This window comes from Sus scrofa, chromosome 1, assembly GCF_000003025.6.
Source record: "Sus scrofa isolate TJ Tabasco breed Duroc chromosome 1, Sscrofa11.1, whole genome shotgun sequence".
Lineage (NCBI taxonomy): Eukaryota > Metazoa > Chordata > Mammalia > Artiodactyla > Suidae > Sus > Sus scrofa.
Window position 1 is genome coordinate 180,676,463 of NC_010443.5, and position 26,013 is coordinate 180,702,475.

General features: G+C 40.3%; 1 protein-coding gene across 1 annotated transcript in view; it reads right to left on the minus strand.

Moving 5' to 3' along the window:
• Window positions 1-26,013, minus strand: part of PYGL (glycogen phosphorylase L) — a 58,276-nt gene that overhangs the window by 30,614 nt on the left and 1,649 nt on the right. Inside the window, 6 exon segments of the mRNA NM_001123172.1 lie at window positions 2,430-2,512; window positions 2,860-2,971; window positions 5,884-6,015; window positions 13,867-13,970; window positions 17,475-17,553; window positions 20,617-20,718. Of these exon segments, the coding sequence (NP_001116644.1) occupies window positions 2,430-2,512; window positions 2,860-2,971; window positions 5,884-6,015; window positions 13,867-13,970; window positions 17,475-17,553; window positions 20,617-20,718 (612 nt within the window).

A 26,013-nucleotide genomic window follows, 5' to 3' on the forward strand; every position in this document is an offset into this window, starting at 1 on the left:
ATACAGACACAATCAGGTAACACTGATTGAAGAGCTAGTAAAAATTACCATGTAATTACGCTGAGAGGCTGGAGCATAGGAAATGTATTTGTGTGGTGGGGATGGAAGTATATGTGAGGAATTGAGCTGTATTCTCCTGGTATTAGTGGTGGGGAGTCAAAAACAATTGTAAAAAGAGGAAAATCATGAAGCGGTAGTATTAGCATGTTATTAGAAATAACAGAGGTAAATATCTAGAAAATCATTAAAAGCAAGAAGATGTTGTTGGTTTAGGGAAGTGGGAAATGGGAGATGGTGATTTTTTTTAATAAGCCTCATAAGATTGCTGTTTTCTTTAAATTATGTGCATGTACAAACTTTGATAAAAATTTAAAAACCAAATTAAAAATTTAAAGCCATTAATAGGAAACTGTCTGGACAGATATTACCAATGAGAATTTATAGATGGCAGAATTTGGAATTTTTTTACTTCTTTAAATATTGTTTGTATTTCTTTTTCTAATAGCATGTTTCATGGTAAAAAAAAATAGTGAAATCATTATTCTAAAAAAAAAAGCATATGGTTCCATCTATGATGAAGTTTGAGTATTTTTAAACACTGATTTAGAGTATTTTTAATGTCCTGGAAATAAAATTATTAATTAAACATAATCACTGACGTCAATAATTTCAGACTAGTAGGGAGAGAGAGATGTATAAACAAGGGTTGAAATAAAACATGAAAGTTAAAAAATGTTTTATGTTTATTGAAGTATATACACAGTACTTTGAGAACCTGGGTACTCAGGTAATTCTCCATCTGAGCCCTGAAAGATGAGTAGGAATTTGTCAGGTGAGCACAGAGGGCCAGAGTATCCCCTGCTGATAGAGGCACCCTGGGCAAGGCATGGAGGTGAGAAAGAACAGGATAAATAATCCTATATAGCTGGGACCTTTCTGCAGGGCAAGATCATGGAGGATTCATCAGAGAACTCATAAGTGTATCAGTGAAGAACTTAGGTAATACAGCTAAGATTCCATACTTCCCTTAGTGGTGATCAGAAGCCTTCAAGAATTTTAAGCAGGGAAAAATCATCTTACTAGTTTCAGAATGAGAACAAGGGCAAGATTCTTGGTATGCAGACTAATAAATTGAGGTATGGCCAAGTTGGGGAGAGGGAATGAGTTTGTTCTTGAAGTTCTAGTATAAAAAAGATTTATCAACTTCCACTAAAAAACAAAGCATGACCCTGAGAGCTACTTTTAACCCAGTGAATTTCTTCAACTTTTCACCCCATGCTAACTTAGTATACATTGTCAATTGCTGCAGATGATTATTTCCAAATAAAGTTAGGTTTGGTCCTTAATGAAGATAGGAACATGAATTTCAAGTCCTTTCCAGGAAAGTTAAACAATCCTGCTGGCCTGGGTTAGCCAGGCTATACAGCCCTAGACTTGGACAGACTCTTACTTTAATTCACCATGAAATAAAACAATTTTTTGCTTTTGGGTTACACATTTCTCTGAGATGCACTAAAGTCACACTGTTTCTCCCAAAGGAAAAATAACATATGCCATTAAGCTCTTAAAACACTGCAGCAAATCCACTTAATCCTGTGTGGAGGTTGGAGTTTAACACCAAGTGGACATCTGGTTTTAGGACCATTTATGTCCTAGTCCCCAAGATTCTTGTTCTGTGCCGTCTTAGTGGAGAAGAGTGTTGCTTCTGAGATTTTTCTTTTTTAAATCATTATAGATTCCAGAGAGTAACTTTACCCATAAAGAAGTTGGAGCTAAGTATATTTAAACTAAGAATCCATAGCAGCAAAAAGACAAAAAAAAAAAAAGAATCCATAGCAGTCATCTGAGATCCAGATACAAGTTTTTTTTTGTTTGTTTTTGTTTTTAAACTAAGCTAGTTTTAGTGTAAAATGAGAAATAATCATCTCTAAGAAAAAGTTTAACGAGACAAATAAATGGCATAAGAAACAAGTGTCTGCTCCTGGGTCTACGCTGAGGTCCACGATCCCACCTCACCTGGGGGCAAAGGGTCAGAAGAGCCCCAGCAGTGAGGGGAAGCAGATGGCAGGACACCCCCAGGGACTTCTGCTGATGGACGAAATTCCTGTTTGGAAAGGAAGAGGTGCTTCACACCTCATCTTTTATATCCAGGTTTTGTTTTGAAATATAAATAACACAGCAGAGCCTCCCTATTAGTGATGGGGTCACTAATCAAGGGTAAAACACCAAATCTGATCTCATGAATTGTATAAATTTGTTTTCTTGACTTGGGTGGGAGGGGAAATCTAGACCATTCGGGAAGAGATTTGGAGATTAGTCCTCATAGAAGGAAAAAAATCAATATTAAGTTTGGCTTTAGGGCTACTGAATAGGCATTTCTGAAATAAGCTGCTTCTGCTTCCACTGAGAAAGCAAGCTGGATCACTCACGTTATCATTGGGATAGAGGACCCGGGAGATGTTCTCAGCCAGATTCCGGTCCAGCACGGCCTGAATGTAGTCTCCAACATTAACTGAGAGAAACGACAGAAAAGTGAATAAACAGACAAACCAGCCACTGTTTTCAGAAGCCCCTTGATTTCACCTGGTGCTTGTTGAATACCACATGGGATTCCTAAAATTCCTAAAAATCTAAAAGGGTTTCAGCAACCCTGCATACCGTCATTCACATGAGAGTTTAACAGGGCCAGACTGAAGGACTGCTTTCAACATGTCCTCTATATCAGCTCCATAAAATGCTTAGTCACTAAAGAGTTCAGATCAGAAACTCAGGGCTTTTCCCTCAAGCTGAATTTGGTTTTAACCAGTGGACAAAAAATTAAAGACGCCTGCGAGGAGAGAGAACCCACGTTGCACTCACAGTCTCTGAGGTTGAAGTCATTGGGCGCCCGGGCAGACCAGAGACGCATGGTGTTGACCGTGTTGTTCAGATACCCAGGCACCGGGGTGTCATATGGCAGAGCCAGGACCACCTGTGGGGTGAAACCAAAGCAGCTGCTTATGATCTCCATGTGGACTGGTGTAGGATGAACAGAGCTGGGAAATAGCAGCAGGAATCTGGTTCCTGGCTCCATCACCAACACAAAGTGTGTGATCCCTAAACCAAGACAAGGGTCCCGGGGCTGGAGGGGGTTTCAGGAGCCAAGTAGGTCCTCCTCCCACTGGAACAATCTGGATGGCTGGCACAACCCAGAGTGTATCAATCAATCACATGTATTCAGTCAAGCTTTCATGAACATCATGACCACAGAGTAATAAATCACCTTTATTTGAATGTCTTTCACTAGGAAATAAAGGTCTGAGTTCAAACATAACTCATCCTTCTGACCCTTGAAGCATAATTGAGGCAGCTGGGGAAGCACATGGTTCAGGTCCATTCAGGGAAAAGTTGTCACCTGGAAGTTGACCCCGAGGCTATGCTTTCTCTGAGATGCTCCTATTGTGGTGGGAGCATGAGAGCTGGGATGCCCCTGGGGGCAATGTCCCATCAGCCTGGGCACTAGCTCAGAGTCCTGGGCTCTTTCTCAGAATCCTTCCCCCTTCTCTGCACAAGTGTCACACCTGCACTGCACTTCCTCCCTCCTCCTGCTCCTTTTGCACCCTATTATGTATCTTTCTTTCTTCCTTCCTCCCACCCTCCCTTCCTTCCTTCCTAAGTCTTTTGCCTTATATGGAAGCTCCCAGGCTAGGGGTTGAATTAGAGCAGCAGCTGCCTCCAGCCTATGCCACAGCCACAGCAACTCAGAATCCAAGCTGCATCTGCGACCTACGTTGCAGCTTGTGGCAACACCGGATCCTTAACCCACTACCAGAGATGGAATCTGTGTCCTCACAGACACTATGCTGGGTTCTTAAACCACTGAGCCCCAACGGGAACTCCTCCACAGGCATTTCTAATTCTTTCTGCTGTCTTCCCAGAAGACTTGAATTGACACAAGAATGAAACAAATAGCTCAGTTTACTGGAAGCCATAACAGCAGGCATATACCACACCTGACCTCATGCTCTTTGACCTCACTAGCTAGAAATCTGGGGCTGATCAGGCTATGGCATCAACCCATAAAGTTCTGCACATATTGGGTCGGCTCACACTTTATTACATCTGCCCAACAAACTTGCCTTTGTGGGCACAGAAAAACGCATTCTCTCTAATTGAATTTCTGAATATATTATGAAAAAGTCTAGGGGTGTTCTGTAAATACATTATCAGGTCATCATAAGGTCATCAGTAGGACCTACAGGGTAAACAGAATACTTCCAGGATTGATCATGTAAACTGCATACATTTAAGCAGATCAGAAGCCACTGGAAGTTTTAGACACCAAATACTTGCTAGTTAATACAAAAAATGAGAGAATTCTTTGACTTGTTTGCAGCTCTCCTGATCGTATTTGTAATCAACTGCAACTTAGATTGTGGTCTATTGTTTAACCAAAATAAAGGGGGATAGTGGACAGAGGTAAACTTATCTTAAAATCACTGTATTAGTTTAGTCCTTACATCTTTATATATAATGACCTATTTTAGCTTCTAATCCATTATTTCCTATGCCAAATAAATCACGTTCAGAGTTCAGATACGAAAGACTTTTAAAAAAAGTCTTATTTTTCTGAATGGTGAATAGCTTTGCATGGATTAACAAAATAAATCATCAGTTTAAAAGTGATCTATAACATGGGTTTTGATTCTCCTAAGATAAAATGAAACATTTATTTATGGAGATGAATCCACAAACCAGCTGGATTTAGCATCCCAATACTGAATTTCACTCCTGATTTTGCTATATAAGGTTAACATTTTTCAGAGTTCCCATTGTGGCTCAGTAGTAACTAGTACCCATGAGGATAACTAGTAACCCAACTAGTATCTATGAGGATGCGGGTTCAAACCCTGGCTCTGCTCATTGGGTTAAGGATCTGGCGTTGCCGTGGTGTAGGTCACAGACTCAGCTCATCTGGCATTGCTGTGGCTGTGGTATAGGTCAGTAGCTGCAGCTCCAATTTGACTCCTAGCCTGGGAAATTCCTTATGCAGCAGGTGCAGCCCTAAATTAAAACAAAAACAAAAACAAAACCATTTTCTTGGTCTTTACTGTTTTCTTTAAACTTTTAAGGAATGGCCAATGAGACATCTTTTCTGGCATAAGACCACATTTATTAAACAAATATCTCAAGTGGAGACTCTGATGACCAGAAGTTGCAGTTCAGTAGTTCTTAGCGGCTCTTTAACAGGAAGTAAGAGGACAGCAAAGCACAAACCACCAGTGGATGAGATGAAAAGTGAATGGTTCAGCAGCAGGTAATACTCTAATTTAGTGGCAGGCTAAATCCATATCCAAGAATTAAGTACACTTGGATTGACACTAGCATTATTTTTCTAGAAATGATCTGGCACACAATAAAATAGTGCATTTTGGTATATTTTGCATTGTTTTTCTTGACTTCGTAATGAGGAAGAACTTTGGTAGTTCTTTGAATAACACTTCAATTTAAAAATATTTACTCCTGAGAATTTACAAGTCAATGTACATAGGGCAGTGGGATGAAGAATGAGACTTAAATTTATTCAATCTTGGTTTCAACAACTTTTTATTAAAAGTGGAGTGCTAAGCATGCTGGGATTGCAGAATTGATTAATCTCTGATAAAGCAGATGACAAAATGACCCTGGCAATGAGTCATTTGACCTTGGGGAAGTCACCTCTCTCTTGGCCTCAGATCTCTTTTCTCCAAAATGAGTGGGTTCCACTAAAAGAAGTACCAGATTATTTAATAAAATATATTCTATTATTCTATATACAACACCCTATACTCAACACCACATGCACATCATACCCTGTGCCATCCTCTACACAATGCTCAGCACGAGAACCCTTGCTCAGAATACCTGGGTGTCGACCCACTTGGTCCCAGCTTCGGTGTGCTCCACTCTTCCATAGAAGTGCACAGGCAGCATGAACTCGGGGCGGGCCTTCTCCCAGGGGTTTCCATGCCTGAGCCAATCATCTGCCTCTTCTATCTGCAAAAACAACATGGCTTAGTATTTGTTTTTCAGGAGATGTGGACCTAGCCCCTAAAGCATATCAAATTAAAAATATCGTTTGACTGAGTCAACTAAAGAATACTGTTTTGGAGTTCCCGTCGTGGCTCAGTGGTTAACGAATCCGACTAGGAACCATGAGGTTATGGGTTCAGTCCCTGGCCTTGCTCAGTGGGTAAGGATCCGGTGTTACCGTGAGCTGTGGTGTAGGTCGCAGATGCAGCTCGGATCCTGTGTTGCTGTAGCTCTGGCATAAGCTGGCGGCTATAGCTCCAATTAGACCCCTAGCCTGGGAACCTCCATATGTCCCGGGAGTGGCCCAAGAAATGACAAAAAGACCAAAAAAAAAAAAAAAGAAAAGAAAAAAAGAATACTGTTTTGGCAAGAAAGATACTGACTCTGTCGATCTCAATTCATCCTTGTTTTTGTCTTACAGCCTAAATCAACAATACTTGCTAATATTGCTCTAAATGTTGTGTGCATATAATTGCATTTAAGCCTCATAGCAAATTATAGGAGGGAACTATGACTTCTCCTTTTTTAAAGAAATTGTACCTTGCTCAAAGTTGCACAGATAGTAAACAGTTTAGATGAGATCTGACGGTAGGTCTGTAAATTCTAAAGCCTTTGTCAACATTTGTGAATTCAACTGTCTAGTTGGAGGGAAAGAGGGAGGCCTCCCAGGGATGTTCATTGCTGGATACTAAGACCTGATGGGTCCAACATTGTTTGTCAAGAGCTTTGTGCCTAGAAAGCACAGAATTGATTGAGAAATGCTATTCATGAAAAGCTCCCTTAATAGCACTTATTTCAGTATAGGTACGAAACACTATTACATTTTCTTTTCATATTGAAGTATAGTTGATTTACAATATTGTGTTAGTTTCAGGTGTACAGCATAGTGATTCAGTATTTTTGCACATTATATTCCATTATAGGTTATTACAAGATAATAGGTATAATTTCCTGTGCTATACAGTATATCCTTGTTTATCTATTTTATACATAGTAATTTATATCTGTTAATCCCATACCTCTAATTTGTCCCTTTCCCCTTTTCTTTCCCCCTTGGTAACCACAAATTTGTTTTCTGTATCTGTGAGCCTGTTTCTGTTTTGCATATATAGTCATTTGTATTATTTTTTAGATTCCACATATAAGTGGTACTATATATAGTACTTGTTTTTTTCTCTGATTTATTTCACTAAACATGATATTCTCTAGGTCTGTCCACATCGCTGCAAATAGCAGAATTTAATTTTTTTTAATGCCTGAGTAATATTCCATTGTATATATATATATACCACATCTTCTTTATCCATTCATCTGTTGATGGATGCTTAGGTTTCTTCCTTATCTTGACCAATGTAAATAGTGCTGCTAGGAACAATGGGGTGCATGTATCTCTTTGCATTAGTGTTTTCATTTTTTCTGGATATATACTCAGGAATGGAACTGCTGGATCATATGGTAGTTCTATTTTTAGTTTTTTAAGAGACTTCCGTACTGGTTTCCACATGGCTGCACCAATTTACATTCCCACCATCAGAACACTATTACATTTTGTGGTCTTTTTAAGACTTAACCTAATTTTAATCTAACAATGAACTTTTTTTATTAAACTATAGATGATTTATAATTTTTTAAATTATAGTTGATTTACAATTGATAATGAACTATTAATTACATTTTATTTTGAAAATAACATATACTAAAAGGTAAGAAATTTAATTTTATTGAAAATTTCAACATTTTCCCCATGTACCTGTATCAATTTATAACAATTTTTTTTTTTTTTTTTGTCTTTTTAGGGCCACACCTGCAGCATATGGAGTTCTCAGGCTAGGGTTCGAATCAGAGCTGTAGCCACTGGCCTAAGCCACAGCCACAGTGATGCCAGATCCAACCTGGGTCTGTGACCTACACCACAGTTCACGGCCACACCAGATCCTTAACCCACTGAGCAAGGCCAGGGATCGAACCTGTGTACTCATGGATGCTAGTCAGATTTGTTTCTGCTGAGCCACAATGGAAGCGCCTATAACAAAATATTTCTTATAAAAACTGTAAAATCATAATTTGTATTTAGGACATCAAATGAAGTTTTTTTCTATAAAGAAACAAATAAAAATGCCAAAAAAGGAACAAAAAGCACATGGTGGGGGAGCACTTTTAAAGTAAAGACAACTTTTAGAATATTACATATGTATTAAAAAATGCAGTTATATTCTGGCAAGAAAGGAGGGGTAAGGTTTTTTAGTACTAAGTTCCCTTGTCAATGAGATTACCCTAAATACAATGATTTTACCTATTTGATTCCTCACCCTTTCTTCCTAGAAAACTCAGCTTTAGTTTAAAAAGATATTAATTATGAACTAGAACACAATGCTGAATGCTTTTTGATCATCTACATATGAGTTCAATGTCTGCCCCAAGCACAGTGTGGAGAGAAGGAAATATAGAGCTAGTTTTTGAGATATTAGACAAAACATTAATGTCAACAGCCAGATGAGCAAACACACATCCATTTATTCAAAAATTGACCATAACTTTATATTGGGAATGCCAATAAGCTGCCCATTAACATTAGCAATCAGCATTACGATGAATGAAAAGGGGACCATAAAAACAACATCTTTACATAAAATGTCTGGCATTAGAGTGCTGCTGAGGCAGGAGAATGTATCAGATGCAGGACGAAGTTAGATATGAGCTTAGTCAGTAAATTACAGCTAGTTAAAATGCAGATTCTCACTCAGTCTGGGGAGGGGGTCTAAAATTTTGAACATAAAAATTTGCATCTTAAAGTGTATCCAGTGGGTACGTGGTGCAGCCAGGAAATAACTACATAGCGATACAAAGTCAGTAATTGCAATTCAGAATTTAGGCTTCCTGGAGTTCCCATTGTGGCGCAGCATAAAAGAATCCAACTAGGAACCATGAGGTTGTGGGTTTGGTCCCTGTCCTTGCTCAGTGGGTTAAGTATCCAGCGTTGCCATGAACTGTGGTGTAGGCCAGTAGCTGTAGCTCCTATTGGACCCCTAGACTGGGAACCTTCATATGCCGCCAGCGTGGCCCTGAAAAGCAAAAAAAAAAAAAAAAAAAAATAGAGAGTTTAGACTTCCATTATCCCAGTCATAAAGACAACAAAAAATATAATAAAATGTGACAAGGAAAGAGGAATTTTATCCATTGATAAGAAACTGGTTAAGTTAGAGTCCACTAGCTTGCGTTAACAGCTAGAAACTCTATGAAAAATAGATAAGAATATTCGCAAAGAACCAAACACCCTGCCTTACAAAATACTTCATTCTGCACTTAGGCAAGGGTAGGTTTGAGGTTTCAAATACTGGTGAATGTGAACATGGCTTCCTGTAACAGGAAAGAGTAGAAAGGTCCGTTTGTCTCATTTCAGCACTCAGGACTGTTGTAAAACACAGCTTAAGTATTACATGAACCAGGAGGATGATGAGGCAGTAATGGCTTTCCCCTCAAAAATCATGGGCACAGGAGAGCTGACAACATATTTTCTGCTGAGAAATGCAGCAGAATCAGACTGTTCTACCCTCAAGGAGGGCGAAATGTCCATAGAAAAGAGGCTGGACTCTGGGCTTTCCACCACCAGCCCCTCTCAGATTCCTGTGCAAGTCAGAGGCTGCATTTGCTCTTTTGATAAGGAAGTGGTCTTTTGATAAGGAATTAGTCAGCCAGTCACTCTTGGTGCCATCCAATGTTGTCTGATTTTTCCCTGCCAAATAATGGCTGTTTTTATTTTCCCTGGGTTAACAAGTTCTACAGGAGAATAAAACTTCTCGCTTGTTCTTTATTGTCTCTTCCTGATTCTGGCAAGGAATCAGTCAGTAATTCTCTCAACTGTACAAAGCTTGTATTTCAGGTAAACTGAAAAACAGATATTTCAAAAACACAAGCTAGTCTGAGAAGATCAGAGGAGAAAGAGAATTGTCTCCTGTCAGCCTCCTTTAAGTCCACAGAAGGTGCAGGATGGTGATAAACCTCCCTTGCTTTCTAACAACAAATTAACAAATTGGTGTGAATTTAGATTTTCATGTAGCCAGTGATCCCTGAACATCCTAACTTGCTGAGCCATATGAAGGGCAGTGGCCAGGCGGGGGGAGAGCTTCATTGACATCCAAGTGCTCTGTTTGGACCTGAACATCCAGATGAAAAGGAGCTGAGACAAAGCGAGTGTGGGTCTGTGGAGTAAGGAGCAATGTGTCTGTTTGGGTAGGAAGGTGGCAGCTGGATCTGGCATCTTCCTAGAGGAATGACTCAATGGAATCTGTAGTGCAGCTAACATAGAAACAGGCCAGCTCAGGCCTTCCATTGGTGATGGAATTTTAAGAAACACTTTTCCCCTCCACTGTGGGATGCACAGGACATGAAGACCAGGGAGCAAACATCAGCAGCTATCAGCAAACTTTGCTTTCTGATGGTACCAATCACTGACAGAGGTTTCTGGGGAACACTAAGAATTCAACAACAGTCACCAGAAGCTTGCTGGGTAATGTGAACTGTGCATGCCTAGTTACAGCAGGCTTGGAACAGGTTTCAAGAGAGAAGACATCGCTTGATTCAACTCTGAGATTTCTACTGTCAGAGCCTTTCCACACAGATCTTTGGTGTGTGACTGTTAAACTTTAATGCAAGGCTGTCACAACTGTTTTTTGCCTTCTTCCTCCCAGTGGCCAGTCATTTTCACAGGGGACTATGCCTGATAAGGTTTCAATGTTCAAGGTAAGTCAAGCATTTTAGCAGTAAAATTTTCATTGGGAGCAGAGTGGAGTTCACAACGAACACTTTATTACTGCAAGTCTTCCTTGAAGAGCAGTCTTCAAAAACTGAAAGTCCATCAATCTTTAAAAATCTTCACAGTTTGTGCAACTTTCATCAGCCTTCTCCACTGTAAGAGCAACCATGTAGCTGCTGTGAGTGGAGGGAGTGACCAAACCCTGAAAAGGCGTACCTCTTTCCTGGAAGATATTTTTGGTTTTCACCAAAGTAGTTTCTTTCTTATGGTATGATGTTTGCCCTTTAAAATCCCGACCCAGTGGACAATGGCTAAGGCAGATAAAATTGTCTTTCTGACATGATTTCAAGTTATAATCAAATAAGTGATGTTGGTTGGCTAGTGAAGCTAGCTTTGGAGACTAGCAAAAACCATTTGGTCTCTTCTTTTTCTTTAAGAATACTAGATAAAGGCCATTTAAGAGTTGCAAAGGTCACAGAGGTGATTAATAAAGAATGACCTTTCATAATACTTTGGGGGGAAATGCATTTGAAAGAATTTTTGAGAGTTCCCATTGTGGCTCAGCGGAAATGAATCCAACTATCCTTGAGGATGTGGGTTTCCATCCCTGGCCTCACTCAGTGGGTGAAGGATCTGGCATTGCTGTGGCTGTGGCATAGGTTGGCAGCTGTAGCTCCGATTCAACTCCTAGCCTGGGAACTTCCATATGTCAAAGGTGTGGCCCTAAAAAGCAAAAAAAAAAAAAAAAAAAGAAGAAAGGTAATTTTTTTTCGGAGGGCCACACCCTCAGCAGGTAGAAATTCCCGGGCCAGGGATCAAACCTGCGCAGCAATTTCAGCCTGCACCACAGCTCAGGCACTGCTGGATCCTTAACCCGCTGTGCTACAAGGGAACTTCCTGAAAGACAATTTTTTTTTGAAAATGATATGCTGAGTTTTTAAACTATCCTTCCTAGAATAGTAAGAAATAAAATCTGTAAGCATTCTAGGGTATGGTGAGTACCACACAGAACAAAGGCTGAGATTAGATACCACGTATTGCTAGGTCAGGTTATGTCAAACTGTTGGTCCTACTGGAAATGCCCACTAATGAGGCTTCTTACCATGTAACTCTAGGTTACTTCATTGTGGGAAGGAACCAAGTGCTTTGTTTTTATAATTTTTTATGATTACAAAACACATATTTTATATGGAATATGAGACATGTAGAAGGTCAAAAAGAAGATAGTAAGTCACATATCAACCCATGTCTCAGAGATACTGTTGAACCTTTGCTGTATTTTTTTCTAGCTCTTTTTCTCTCTTTTTGACTTCCTTTGGATAGGTCATAGTGTTCACATGATCCTATACTTCGTTTTTTCAACTAAAATAAACAATTTCCCATTTCATTAAAATTAATCAGAAATTAACATTTTACCGAGTGCCTATTTGTGTGCCAGACATTTTACATATAGTCCTCATAATTCTGTGAAACTGGCATCTCCAACTCTGCAGACCAGAAAACTGAGGCTCAGAGAAGTTAAGTAACCTAATCAATGCAACATACTTCATAAGGGTAATGAGTTGCAATTAGGCCTCAAAGTAGAAATTAGATCTCAAATGAGGGCCCAAATGTCTTTTTCTGCCCAATGCTGCCTCCTAATTGATTTAGGAGTAGTAGAAGATATGCTGGCTTTAACGAAATTTGGAAGTCTGCTTTTCAATGTGTTCACAACATTCTCCCTCTGGGACTTTCCTTGGTGCATTCTGTTATCGTATCACATCTTTTTTTTCAGTACCTTTCTTCCTTGGTCCACAGAATGTCCAAATACTGAGGGAGGGGAAAGGGGTGACACTCAGCTTCTCATCCTTCCTCTCCCCTGGATTAGCTCCAGCCCAGGTCCCTCCACCCAATGCCTGAGCTCTCTGCCCTTGGAAGTGTGGGAGAGGCTCAGAGAGCTCAGGCTTTTGGAAAATCCAGTGTCTTTGGCGTGTGTGTATGAGACAAAGATACGGAGAGAACAAGCCTAACTCACACTCAGCATCAGGGAAAACTGTCCTGCTCGGGCTGATGTAGCTCAAAGAATTACCAAACATAAAGAGAAACAAATACTAAAGAATCTGGTTTGGTCATATAAAAATAAAACAGGAGTCATTTGTATGAATTAATTACTCTTTGTGCAGTTTTCTACAGAAAACTATAATTACACATACTGAATATGTGCCCAGTTTGTTTGATAAATACTTAACAAGATTGCCAGCTATTATCTTATAAAATAATTAAAACACGGAGCTTCTGTATCTTGTAAGATAGGCATGTTAAGGAGGGCAAAAAGCTGTAGAAAAGGATACTGAGTGTGGACCTGGAAATCTGGGGACAGAGAACCATATTTGCCAGCAGCGTGATCTGAGGTCACTTCACCTCTTAAGAGCCTCAGTTTTCTCACCTACAAAAATGGTGACATACTTCCTATCATTAAGAGTTAATGGGGGGAGTTCTCTTTGTAGCTCAGCGGTTAATGAACCTGACTAGGATCCATGAGGATGCAGGTTCGACCCCTGGCCTCTCTCAAGTGGGTTAAGGATCTGGTGCTGCTGTGGCTATGGTGTAGGCTGGCAGCTGTAGCTCCAATTTGACCCCTAGCTTGGGAACTTCTATATGCCATGAGTGTGGCCCTACAAAGCAGAAAAAAAAAAAAATAACAATAATTAATGGGAAAGATCATGAATCAAAAGATGTGCTCCTCCATTTATATGCCATAAAGATAGGACACTGCACATTACAAGTGGTCCACACTCAGGTGGCCAGTGATAAATATCTTCAGAGCAACCTTGTGAGTCCAGCACTGTACAAGATGCTATGGATCTGGTTGGTGGTGGACCATTCTGCCGACACTGGCAAGCCTTCTGCTCTTAGGGAGCTTATATCCCTAAGAGGGAAAACTGACAGTATTCACTGATGTCAACCAAATGCCGCAAAAATTAGTAAAGTTCTATGTTAAATGTCCATAAATTATAAATCATCCAGAATACCACGAAGGCAAAGTACTTTAAGGACAAAATTTAAAAATATGGCTCACATACCTGCCATCCATCTCGAATCTTCTGATTGAAGATTCCATATTCATATCGGATTCCATATCCATAGGCTGCAAGTCCCAGAGTTGCCATGGAATCCAAGAAGCAGGCTAAATTAAACAGAGCACAGGCCAAAGGCAAAGTCATCAAGGTTAGTTGACATTTCAAATCTTTCTCTAAAAAACATGGCAGTCACAAAACATTTTTCTATGAGAAACCACATTTGTATTTTAAAGTACAGAGACTGTGGCACAGAAGGTATTAATTTTTTAAGATAACATTTTTAACTATAAAATTATACTATAGAAAAGTCATAGAAAATACAAAAATGTATAGAGAAGAAAACAAACCATTTTATTACCGCATGATCCAGAAATAACCACTTCGAACATGTTGGCATTTCAATTGAGAACAGATAAGGAAGCTGGCCCTCATTAGATATGTCCATTATTGTGTCCATCTCTTAACACAGCACTGTCTAGGGGAAGCTGTCTCCTTACCCGCTGCTTGAAAATACATGTATAATTGGAAGTTCCCTTTGTGGCGCAGTGGAAACGAGCCCAACTAGAATCCATAAGGGTGTGGATTCAATCCCTGGTGTAGCTCAGTGGGCTAAGGATCTGGCATTGCTGTGAGCTGTGGTGTAGGTCACAGACACGGCTCAGATCCCCTGTTGCTGTGACTGTGGTGTAGGCTGGCAGCAATAGCTCTGAATTGACCCCTAGCCTGGGAACTTCCATATGCCTCAAATGCAGTCCTAACAAACAAAATTAAAAAAAAGAAAGAAAAAAAGACGTATAATTGACATGTAACCCACCTGAATGACTAGCTGGACATCTGAGGCAGACTCTCTTTCTGGCTAATGGAATTCCAGTGTTCACTTATCAGGTGGCCTTATGCTTCAGGGAGGCTGGACCAGAAAGTGAGTCTTGCTTGACTGGTCTAAATCTCTAAGCCAATCACAATAATTCTGTCCTTCACCAGTTTTGGTTTTGTCACACAATGGCATTCAATCCAATGAAAGGTGCTAGGAAGTCTGCGGGGTGCAGTGAAAGATTTTCCTTTCTGTCTTTTTTTCCCATGAGCATAAAGTTGAAAGAACCACAGTGACCCACAGTCCTGACTGAACTGTGCTGCTGAATAAATCTTGGAATGGCCAATCTCTGGAGTTCTGGTTCTGTGATAATACAGGTATGTCCTTGCTGGTGGAACTAGCTTTTGCTAGGCTTTCTGTTACTTGTAGCCAAGAGCTTTAATGACAGAGCACCTGCTCTAGGGCAGCCAATTAACAGGCTGGGTAGGATCTATCCTGTGGTCAGCTACAACCTGAGGGGTTACACTAAACATATTGTCCCTCCCAGGTGTTTGAACTGAGAAATATACAGAGTGAGAAAATACAGTAGGATCTAAAATTGAAAAGAACATTGGAATTTGAACTGCAGATCAAACAGGAAGAAACTTGAGTTAGGTTCATTGCGGAGACCTAAAATAGATCCATGAAGGCCAATGGTCAAGACCTTCAAGTTACTGTAGCATCACAATGGTCTTCCAGTCCCTGGACTCACGTGGCCTGGCTCTGCCCCAGTTCCTGCTCCCTTGAAGCTGAGGCAATTTGTCTTTTCCTGGGTCCTGATCAAGTTATCCTTAGAGCCTGATGAGAATGGGGTTCCAGTTTTTTTCTGTCTATTAAAAGATGAGGTCATCTAATGAGAATTACTCAGCCTCATTCACCCCTTCCCAGTCAGGCCCAGAGTGGGGTTCAACCTCTAACAAATAGGCCTGGGACTTTACTTAAAAGGAAGGCAGGCTGGCCGTCACTCTTGGATGTACATTCTGTCAGCTCTATTGGTCTCCCTATAGCTCCATGGAAAGCCCACTAAGTTACCTGGTGATTGACTTCACAAGGTGTCAGGCAAGTATCCCAAAGGCAGTGTTTTCTATGACTAAGTGCAATGTTAAAAACACATGGCAACTAATGTATTAAAGATTAAATACTATGAAACACATGCAAATGAACTTCTAGTCATTCAATGAAAGCGTATGTAAAATTAAGTAATGTGCAATCATTTCTAAAAGAAAAGAAGTAGATATTTTTCATAGAGTACAACCTGATACAAACATGTAATATAGTTCATAAGTAACACATTACCACCCTCCCTGTAAACAAATTTTAAATGTTACAGACAAGGCTAGCACCCTCTATTGAGCACCCCTCCCCACGTTCCCACCCCCCAATTCTGCACTCCTTTCTAGGGAAGATCATAGGGAACAACTGAGTATTCCAAATTCCTGATTTTTTCTATAGATTTACATACATGCATACTCAGAACTATTAATTTAAAAAAAAAACATAAATCACACTGTGTGGCTTTTAGCACACCTTGCTTTCCCTGCCCCAGCCCCCCCACCTCTATTCAGGGAAGTACATACAGATCACTTTCATTCTCTTAGGTTGATGCATATTATTCTGTAAAATAGATGTTCCTCTATATATTTACCTACTCTATCCATGGACATTACGTTATGTCTAAAATTTTGCTTTCACAAACAACACTGCAACAATTTTTTTCACATGCTTCCTTGGGTACATGTTGGCGTGTTTCTTTAGGGTAGATATCAGGAAGTAAAAGTGCTTGGTCACAGGGATGCACATTTTCAGTTTAACGGCATTGGTATTACATTTTAAATGTTTTCCTCTATATTTGCTAAAAAATCATTTCCTGGATAAAGCAAAGAACTCAAACTGCACCCACACTAAAAAGGATATTCATTAAGTCATACAAATAGGATAACAAATGCATTTTGTTTACTAGTCAATCAAAAAGCAAACTGTCTGGAGCATGATAATGTGAGAAAATAGAATGTGTACATGTATGTGTAACTGGGTCACCATGCTGTACAGCAGAAAAAAAATGTATTGGGGAAATAATTAAAAATAAATAAATAAATAAATAAATAAGCAAACTGTCAAGTGCACAAGACAACAACACAATGGCTAAACAACTTAGGTCACACTACACAAGTATGTGAATTGAGCAGCTGTGACAAAGTAACAGTGAGGTGAAGAGGCCACCTTGGAAAACTTCAAATACACAGGAAGGATCTGGTTAACTTTGGGATTTGAGGCAATGCCTCCAGGTTCTTTAAGCAATCTCTCTCTTCTTTTTTAGGGCCACACCCATAGCATATAGAGGTTCCCAGGCTAGGGGTCGAATCGGAGCTGTAGCTGCCGGCCTACACCACAGCCACAGCAACGCCAGATCCAAGCTGTGTCTGCAACCTGCACCACAGCTCACAGCAACACTTAACCCACTGAGCAAGACCAGGGATTGAACCCAAGTTGTCACGAATACTACTTGGGTTCATTACTGCTGAGTCACAATGGGAACTTCAAGCAATATCCCTTTTGTTCAAGTTCCCTTCTCCACTGTTTGTCTAGAACTGGTCCCACAGTGCAGACTCAAAAAAAAAAAAAAAAAAAAAAATACATCTATAACCAGGTCATACCTTTCACTTTTCCTAGATTTAGTCTTCTGGTCCTTTGAGCATGGTCGTGCATGGCATCTGAGAAGGCATGTACAGCCAGACAACATATATACTCATACGTCACTTACCAGCAAGCCTCCCAAGACCACCGTTGCCAAGCCCAGCATCTTCTTCAATTTCTTCTAACTCCTCCATATCCAATCCAAGCTGATGATGAGAGGAAAACAACACTGGACGTGGATACAAATGCAGGCCACTTCAGGGAGAATAATCATTTCCTAAAGCTCTGGGTTGGGCCTCCAGGTTCACCTGTGAACTCAATCCTGTCAGGTTCCTCACTGCTAGTGCTGGCATAAGATGCCCCCTGCAGACGCTGGTGACTGAAGACGCAAACTCTGAGGTGGCACAGCAGCAGTTTGGAGAAGAGTATGGGCTAGAAATGCCCATTACTGGCTTGTTACTCTTAGCTATATGACCCTGGGCAGGGTACTAAATCTTGCTATGTCTTTCATTGCTTGTTTAAAAATGAGGGTAATAGTATCTATTTCATTTGGGGCTGGTGTGAATTAAATGAGATTATACAGAAAAAGCCCTCAGAATGATTCCTGGGCAAATATTCCTCAGTAAATGTTAGCTATTACTATTTCTTAAGATTATTTTTTTGTTGTTGGGGTAAAACTTCAGAAATAGTCTGGTACTAAGTTGACACTACCTGGACTAAAAGATTTTGAAAATTACCAAAAGATAGGAGGTCTGATTTTTCTGGGATGGGCTAAAGTTCATCTTTTCATGACCACAACATATTTACTCAGTAAGATCAAAGGTTGTTAACCCAAAACCACTTAGTGAGTCACTAGCCATGAGACCTGGGGCCAGACAGCAGTCAGGGAAACCTCAGCCCTCTGGGTCAACTAGACAAGGCTAAAATATTCTACTTCTCCATAGGTTCCAGTGGGGGGAGGGTGGATGGGGGGAGCTAAATTAGGAGTTGGGATTAACATATAGACATTACTACATATAAAACAGGTAAACAACAAGGACCTACCATTTAGCACAGGAAACTTTACTCAATAACTTATAATAACCTATAACAGAAAAGAATCTGAAGATGAATATATATATATATACATATATATACACATATTCACATATATATGTATATATATTATAACTGAGGCTCTTTGGTGTATACCTGAAACTAACACATCCTTGTAAATTAACTATACTTCAATTAAAAAAAGAGAAGAGTTCCCATTGTAGCTCAATGGGCCAAGAATCCCAACTAGCATCTATGAGGATGAGGATTCGATCCCTGGCCTCACTCTCTGGGTGAAGGGTCTGGCATTGCTGTGGGCTGCGGTGCAGGTTGCAGGTGAGGCTCAGATCTGCATTGCTGCAGCTGTGGTGCAGGCTGGCAGCGTAGCTCTGATTCAACCCCTAGCTTGGGAACTTCCATAGGCCTCAGCTGTGGCCAAAAAGAGAAAAAAAAAAAAAAAAAAAGAGAAAGAGAGAGAAAGAGAGACTGTGGGAGGCCAGAGAGCATCTGTGACCTTGGGGATGGATGGAACTGGTTGCCAGCCAGCTCTCTGCCCTAAAGTGTTGGGACCCTCAGAGCCAGAGGCTGCTAGCAGCAGTGTGGACTCATGTCAAAATTCTGCAGCCCTAGAGATCACTCTGGACTCTCATCTTGCAGTGAGAAAAATGATGCCCAGATAAATTAAATGACCTCTCCTCCGCTGACTAGATAATAATCTAGCCCATGCCTGGCTATTGACAGTCCACTGTGAAATGGTGCAGTCTGTGAAATTAGATATTAGATATTACTTTATTTTATTTAATTAATTAATTTTTTTTTTAGGGCTGCACCCATGACATATGGAGGTTCCCAGGCTGGGGGTCGAATTGGAGCTGTAGCTGCTGGCCTACACCACAGCCATAGCAATGTCAGATCCTTAACCCACCGAGCAAGGCCAGGAATCGAACCTGAGTCCTCCTGGATACCAGTCAGATTCATTTCCACTGAGCCACAACGGGAACTCCTAGATATTATTTTAAATGGAAACATAATTTACACATTTGAAAATGTCTGCATAAAATGTATGCTTGAAGTTGCATGAAGTATGCTTGCAGTTGATGCCTCAGTTGCCATGAAGCTACCTACTTGGATCCTTACCCTTATAACAAAAGTTGCTTTTTGATACAAGTCTTGATAACTAAATCTTCTAAGAGTTCAAAATGGATTTGCTTCTATTCATTGTTGAAAGGGCTTTCAAATTTTCTCCCTGGTGACTAGAGTACAGGGGTTCCCTGTGACGCCAACTACTAATGCTAGAACTCAGGGTTTTTAACATTCTAAACATGTGAGTCTAAAGTAGTACCTTAGCAAGGAGACAAGTCACTTCACCCCACCTAATGTTAGATGCTGGTCCAAAGGAGGTATATTTTTTTCAGGTGATCTCAGGGAACGAAAAGAAAAAGGAAGCGGAGAGGAGATGCAATGGTTCTTTCACACGAAATGCTCTTCCAAATCCACATAAAGGAAACCAGCCCTAGTGACAAGCAGCTGGCCACATAAGGGGATAATCCCATGCCAAGGACAAGAAGCAATTTGAACAGTCTCTCATTTAGAGTGCATTTTGCAAATACGTGTTTCTCCTTTCGGCCACATCAGAAAGGTTGGCTGAGGACTATTTTGGGTATGAAGATACTTAAAGCTCAGAGGAGAAACAGTTAAAAATGTTCATGAAAACAAATTAGGACATTAGGTCCAAGATCTCACTCTCCTCATTTAAAGAGGAAGTATATTTTACATCTCATTAAGCAATAATGTATGACAACAGAATTTTAAAAGCTTATTATTTTCAGATATTGCCTTGCTACATGAATAACAGTTAAACTTTGGTCATTTTAAAAAAGCAGATAGGAGCCCAAAGTAAAGCTTGAGATTCTTTACTTGTTAAAGGATAGCAGGGACTCAAGTACTTGTTAAAGGCTTGTTCAAGTGCTAATTTCCAAAATGCAGTTTGCTCTAGAATGCTGTCACAAACTGATTGCAGAAGAAAATTCTCACAAGGCAAAACTAGTTCTCTAACTATGTTCCTCTTAACCCAGAGATCAGGAGTCTGTAGTTTACATTTCTAATAGTTTGTAAGAGCCATGTCTATAGAAGGAATTTTTCACCTTTTTAAATGGGTGCTACATCCCCAATGTTCCTGATTGAACTTGAAATTGAGAGAGAGAGAACACGAGAGAAATACAGACACCGTGTACCTGGTAAATGGCCTCGTCACAAGCATTCTGCAGGCCAAGGTTGATCATGGTGTTCTGCAATGTTCGGCCTATGTAAAATTCCAAGGAGAGGTAATAAACCCTCTGAAATAAGAAGAGAGAGGTTACGTTAGTGCTATGAGGCCAGCCTTACTTGTCACCATAAAAACACAAGGTGTCCAATAAGAAACAAGATGGCAGGACTACTTTAACTCGGGTTCAAATGAGGCTCCTATAGAGGCATAAAGGGATAAAGAAAAGCACTATTGATAACCAGCTTTGGGAAAACAATTTTATATCCTAGTTTGGGCAATACTTTTTTTAAACTTTTTTAATTTTAATTTTTTTATTTTTTGCTTTTTACAGCCGCACCCGCAGCATATAGATGCTCCTAAGGCTAGGGGTCGAATCAGAGCTACAGCAGCCGGGCTACACCACAGCCACAGCAATGCCAGATCTGAGCTGTGTCTGTGACCTACACCGCAGCCCTAGGTAAAACAGGATCCTTAACCCACTGAGCAAGGCCAGGGATCAAACATTCGTCCTTATGGTTCCTAGTTGGGTTTGTTACTGTTGAGCCACAAGGGGAACTCTGGGAAATAGTTTTTATTTTATTTTATTATTTTTTTTAAATTAATTTATTTATTTTATTACTCAAATGAATTTATCACATCTGTAATTGTATAATGATCATAACAATCTGATTTCACAGGATTTCCATCCCACAGCCCAAGTACATCCCCCCACCCCCAAACTGTCTCCTCCGCAGACCACAGGGAAATACTTTTTAAAAGTATCTTTTATCCTCAGGAAGGAAAAAAACAAACTCATGAAACCAATTAGATTCAATGTTTGCGTTGTTTTTTTTTTTTTTTTTTTTAAGTTTCCTGTACATGAGCCTCATGAAAAAGCATATGCTTTGGGTAAATGGAAGTCAGACTGACACACAGAGCTCATCGTTCATTTGTAAAATGTTTATAGGATGAGGGTCAGGTGGGGTTGGCTGGGACCATCTCAAGTCATTCAAGAAGCACAAAGATTAACTCCAGGGTTCCCGTCGTGGCGCAGTGGTTAATGAATCCGACTAGGAACCATGAGGTTGCGGGTTCGGTCCCTGCCCTTGCTCAGTGGGTTAATGATGCCCTGAGCTGTGGTGTAGGTTGCAGACGCGGCTCGGATACAGCGTTGCTGTGGCTCTGGCGTAGGCCAGCGGCTACAGCTCCGATTCGACCCCTAGCCTGGGAGCGGCCCTAGAAATGGCAAAAAGACCAAAAAAAAAAAAAAAAAAAAAGATTAACTCCTTTAAGTTATACCCAGTGGCTACAAAATATTCCTCCTTAACTGTTACTACAAGTAATATTTTAGAATTAAAATTATTCTAGAAAGTCTATGAACTTCTATACAACAAAAGATTACCTCGGGTTTACTGGTGTTTGTTCTTGATGAAACAGGACATTTCTCTATCAGCTTAGAAACTGTTTGCCTTTGATACAGTAAAAGCCAGGTTAATACTACCAGAGTTGAAAGTAAAAGGAGCAAAGCTCAGACTTGCCTAAAACCCGTTAAAATAGTTAATTAATTAAAAAAAAAAAAAGGATCAGTGAGTAACATCATCAACCCCCTTTAAAAATCTTACTTTCCATATCAGTTCCTCTTTTTTCCCCACCAAACACAAAGCAACAAAAATCTGTATATGCATCAATATCAATAAAAAATCACCTCAAATTTTAGGGACTCCCCCATTTCCCAACAGTAAGAACCCAAAAGAAAAGTATTTGGTCAACAAAAAATATTAAAGAAATAAATATAGATCAATATAAGAAACGTCTATTATATTTAACTCATGAGCTACACATATACACTTAAAATATTATATGAAAATGTCCAATTTAGAAATTTCACTTTTCCCTGCTTTCATTTTTATGAAACAATTGAATTCTAAGTTTTTATATGGATGGTCAACATGTCATCTAACACAATTTTCTGAAGCACATTACCATTATTTTTATCCAAGTTGACTGAATATCTATAATGCTGTCCTTATTAGCTTATTAGCTTATTAGATACCTTAGCATTAGTTGGGAAAAGGTGTCTTCTTTCCTGGGGTAGATGTAGGCCAAAGAGGCAGGGTGCCACTCACCCTCCTACCCACCACCCCACCACCCACCACCCACCATGCCCTTGTACTGCTGCATCACAGGAGAGTATCTCAAGCCACAAACATCCATTCACATAACATCAGGGCAGTTTTTTTTTCATTCTTTCCTGTACGTATTTTCATGATCTCTATTCTTTTTTTTTTTTTTTTTTTTTTTTTTTGTCTTTTGCTGCTGTTGTTGTTGTTGCTATTTCTTGGGCCGCTCCCGCGGCATATGGAGGTTCCCAGGCTAGGGGTCGAATCGGAGCTGTAGCCTCCCGCCTACGACGCCACAGCAAGGCAGGATCTGAGCCGCGTCTGCGACCTACACCACAGCTCACGGCAACGCCGCATCGTTAACCCACTGAGCAAGCGCAGGGACCGAACCCGCAAGCTCATGGTTCCTAGTCGGATTCGTTAACCACTGCGCCACGACGGGAACTCCCTCATGATCTCTATTCTATAACCACTATGTATTGCTTTTTACTTTTTAGTGATCTATAAAAAGCTTGCTTATATATACAGTAATATATATGTATATTATATATAAATACAGTTATCCAACGCTTGCAATTGTGAGATCACAGTCCCAGGAATAATAACTACACTGATGTTAAATTTCTTTGCCTCCCTTTAAGGATTCTAAGTTAGCAAGGACAAGACTTTTTAAGACATTTCAACTTCTTCCTTAAAAAAATGTTGCTGCTTCAAATGTAATAATTCAACACCTTGTTATGTGACAGATTTTCCAAGGACATCAGTTTAATGTGAATTCCTATTTCCCTATAAATAATTTTTTGAGAGGCTGAGAAATCGAACCTTATATATTTGGGGATATAAAAAAAAAACCTTAAAAAATTATCTCCCTCATCCTCTTAGTTAGTGGTCTCTAAACATTTAAAACATACCTTCTGGTAGGAAAATATTTGAGCATCTCCAATATATCTTATAAATTATATGCATGCATCACTATTAATATTTTGCAAATTTTACAAAAAGTAGGCATTTTCAAGTTTTTTTTTTTTTTGGTCTTTTCTAGGGCTGCACTCGCAGCATATGGAGGTTCCCAGGCTAGGGGTTGAATCGGAGCTGTAGCCTCCGGCCTACGACGCCACAGCAAGGCAGGATCTGAGCCCCATCTGCGACCTGTACCACAGCTCAGGGCAATGCCGGATCCTTAACCCACTGAGCCAGGCCAGGGATCGAACCTGAGACCTCATGGTTCCCAGTTGGACTTCTTAACCACTGAGCCACAACAGGAACTCCTCAAAAGTTTTTAAAAATAAAATAGACATAACAATAAGCAATATTTTAAAAAGAATTTATATGTGTTCCTAGCATTAATCAGAGGCCCTGATACTTCTAGAAAGGTGTATGGAATAGGTGGCAACACAACTGAGACCTGCAGGACAGGCAAGAGTTGAGCAGAGACATGTGGTGAAGGGTGCAGTGTGTTCAAGGCCCAGAGGTGGGGAGAACAGGGCATCGATGGGGACGGCAAGTGGGTTTGTAGGAGAGTCAGGTAAATCTGGGGTGGGGGGGGGAGAAAAGATGGAGGGACAGGCCCACCTGGAATGAGAAGGGACTTCAGGGCTTAAGGACTGGCAGACAATGGGAGCAGTGTATATATCTAAGCAGAAAGCAGATGTACTGTTTTACAAAGCTTAATCAGATTATAATGCATACAATGAGATGGAATTGCAAACGCAAATGCCTTGGAGCCAGGCAGAGAAAATAAATACGTAAAGTTGGTTATAAAAAACAATGAGGAAGTTCCTGTTGTGGCTCAGCAGTAACGAAGCCAACTAGCATCCATGAGGACTCAGGTTTGATCCCTGGCCTCGCTCAATGGGTTAAGGATCCAGCGTTGCCTTGAGTGATGGTGTAGGTCGCCGACGCAGATCCTGAGTTCGGCGTAGGCCGTTGTAGCTCAGATTTGATCCCTAGCCTTGGAACTTCCATATGCTTTGGGTGTGGCCCTAAAAACAAAGAAACAAAAACAACAACAACAAAAAAAAACAATGAGGAGTACTGGGCCAATAACTAGAGTGGACATGTCCTGCCCGAAGGCATCGAAAATAAAACTGTTTAAAGATATCTCAGCAACCAAACAAAATAAGTCTGCTAGCTATATTCAGCTTGCATGCTGCCAGTTTAATCACTTCTGAGAAACAAGGTAATCGCTTAGAAATCTACTTGATCGAGACCAGAGGCTAGGGCCTCAATTAGGCAGGGAAGGGAAAAAAGAGCAAAGTGGATAATTTCAAGGCAAACTGCAGAAATCAACAGAATTTGATTGATTCAGCAACTTGCTGAATGGGGAATATAGGAGGAAATCAAAGGTAAGACTGATACTTTGTATCTGGGTGACTGTCAGAGGGCAATACCATTGAAATCAGTAAAACAGCAGATAGGGCAGGGTTGGAAGGGATGATGATTTGAGTTGTTAAAAACGTTGAGTTGTTAAAAACGTTGAGTTCAAGGAAATAAGGGGAAATTTAGGTATATTCACTGAGCACTTACCAATGTAGGAATAGAGTCTGAAAAGGAATTCAGACTAGAAATCCAGATGTGGGATTCATCTGCAGTTACTAGAGAACAAAAGAGGTGGGAGAGAAGCTAGCACACACCTACTGACTCCCCTCTATGCCGAGGGCGGGGACCTTCTGTTACATGAGTGGCTGTCACAGAGTAGACACATTAATAACACGTATGGAATGGATCCTGTTCACCAGTATCACTATCAGAATACCTGGCTTATACCTGCACTCAAGTAGGAAAGGCCTGCCCAGTGCAGAAAAATGTCAAGAGAACAGGAAAACTAAAGTAACAGAGAAGTCCCTGGAGCAGAAACATAAGTGTGTTCTAGTGTCAGCACTAAATGATTTGGAAGTGGGTGTATGGTGGAGGTGGGGGTTTAGTTTCTAAAATATGGCTTATCATCTCACCCTCCAGTTTAAAAACTTACAAAATTATTTATTTATTTATTTCAAGGGCACACATGCATCTTATGGAAGTTCTAAGGCTAGGGGTCGAATCTGAGCTACAACTGCTGGCCTACACCACAGGCACAGCAACACAAGATCCAAGCTGTGACCTATACCACAATGCTGGATCTTTAACCCACTGAGCAACACCAAGGATAGAACCGGTATCCTCATGGATCCTAGTTAGGTTCGTTACCGCTGAGCCACAAAAAATAACTTTTGATGTAAGGTGCGGTCCCCTCCATCCAAATAAAAAATACAGTAAATATATGTATA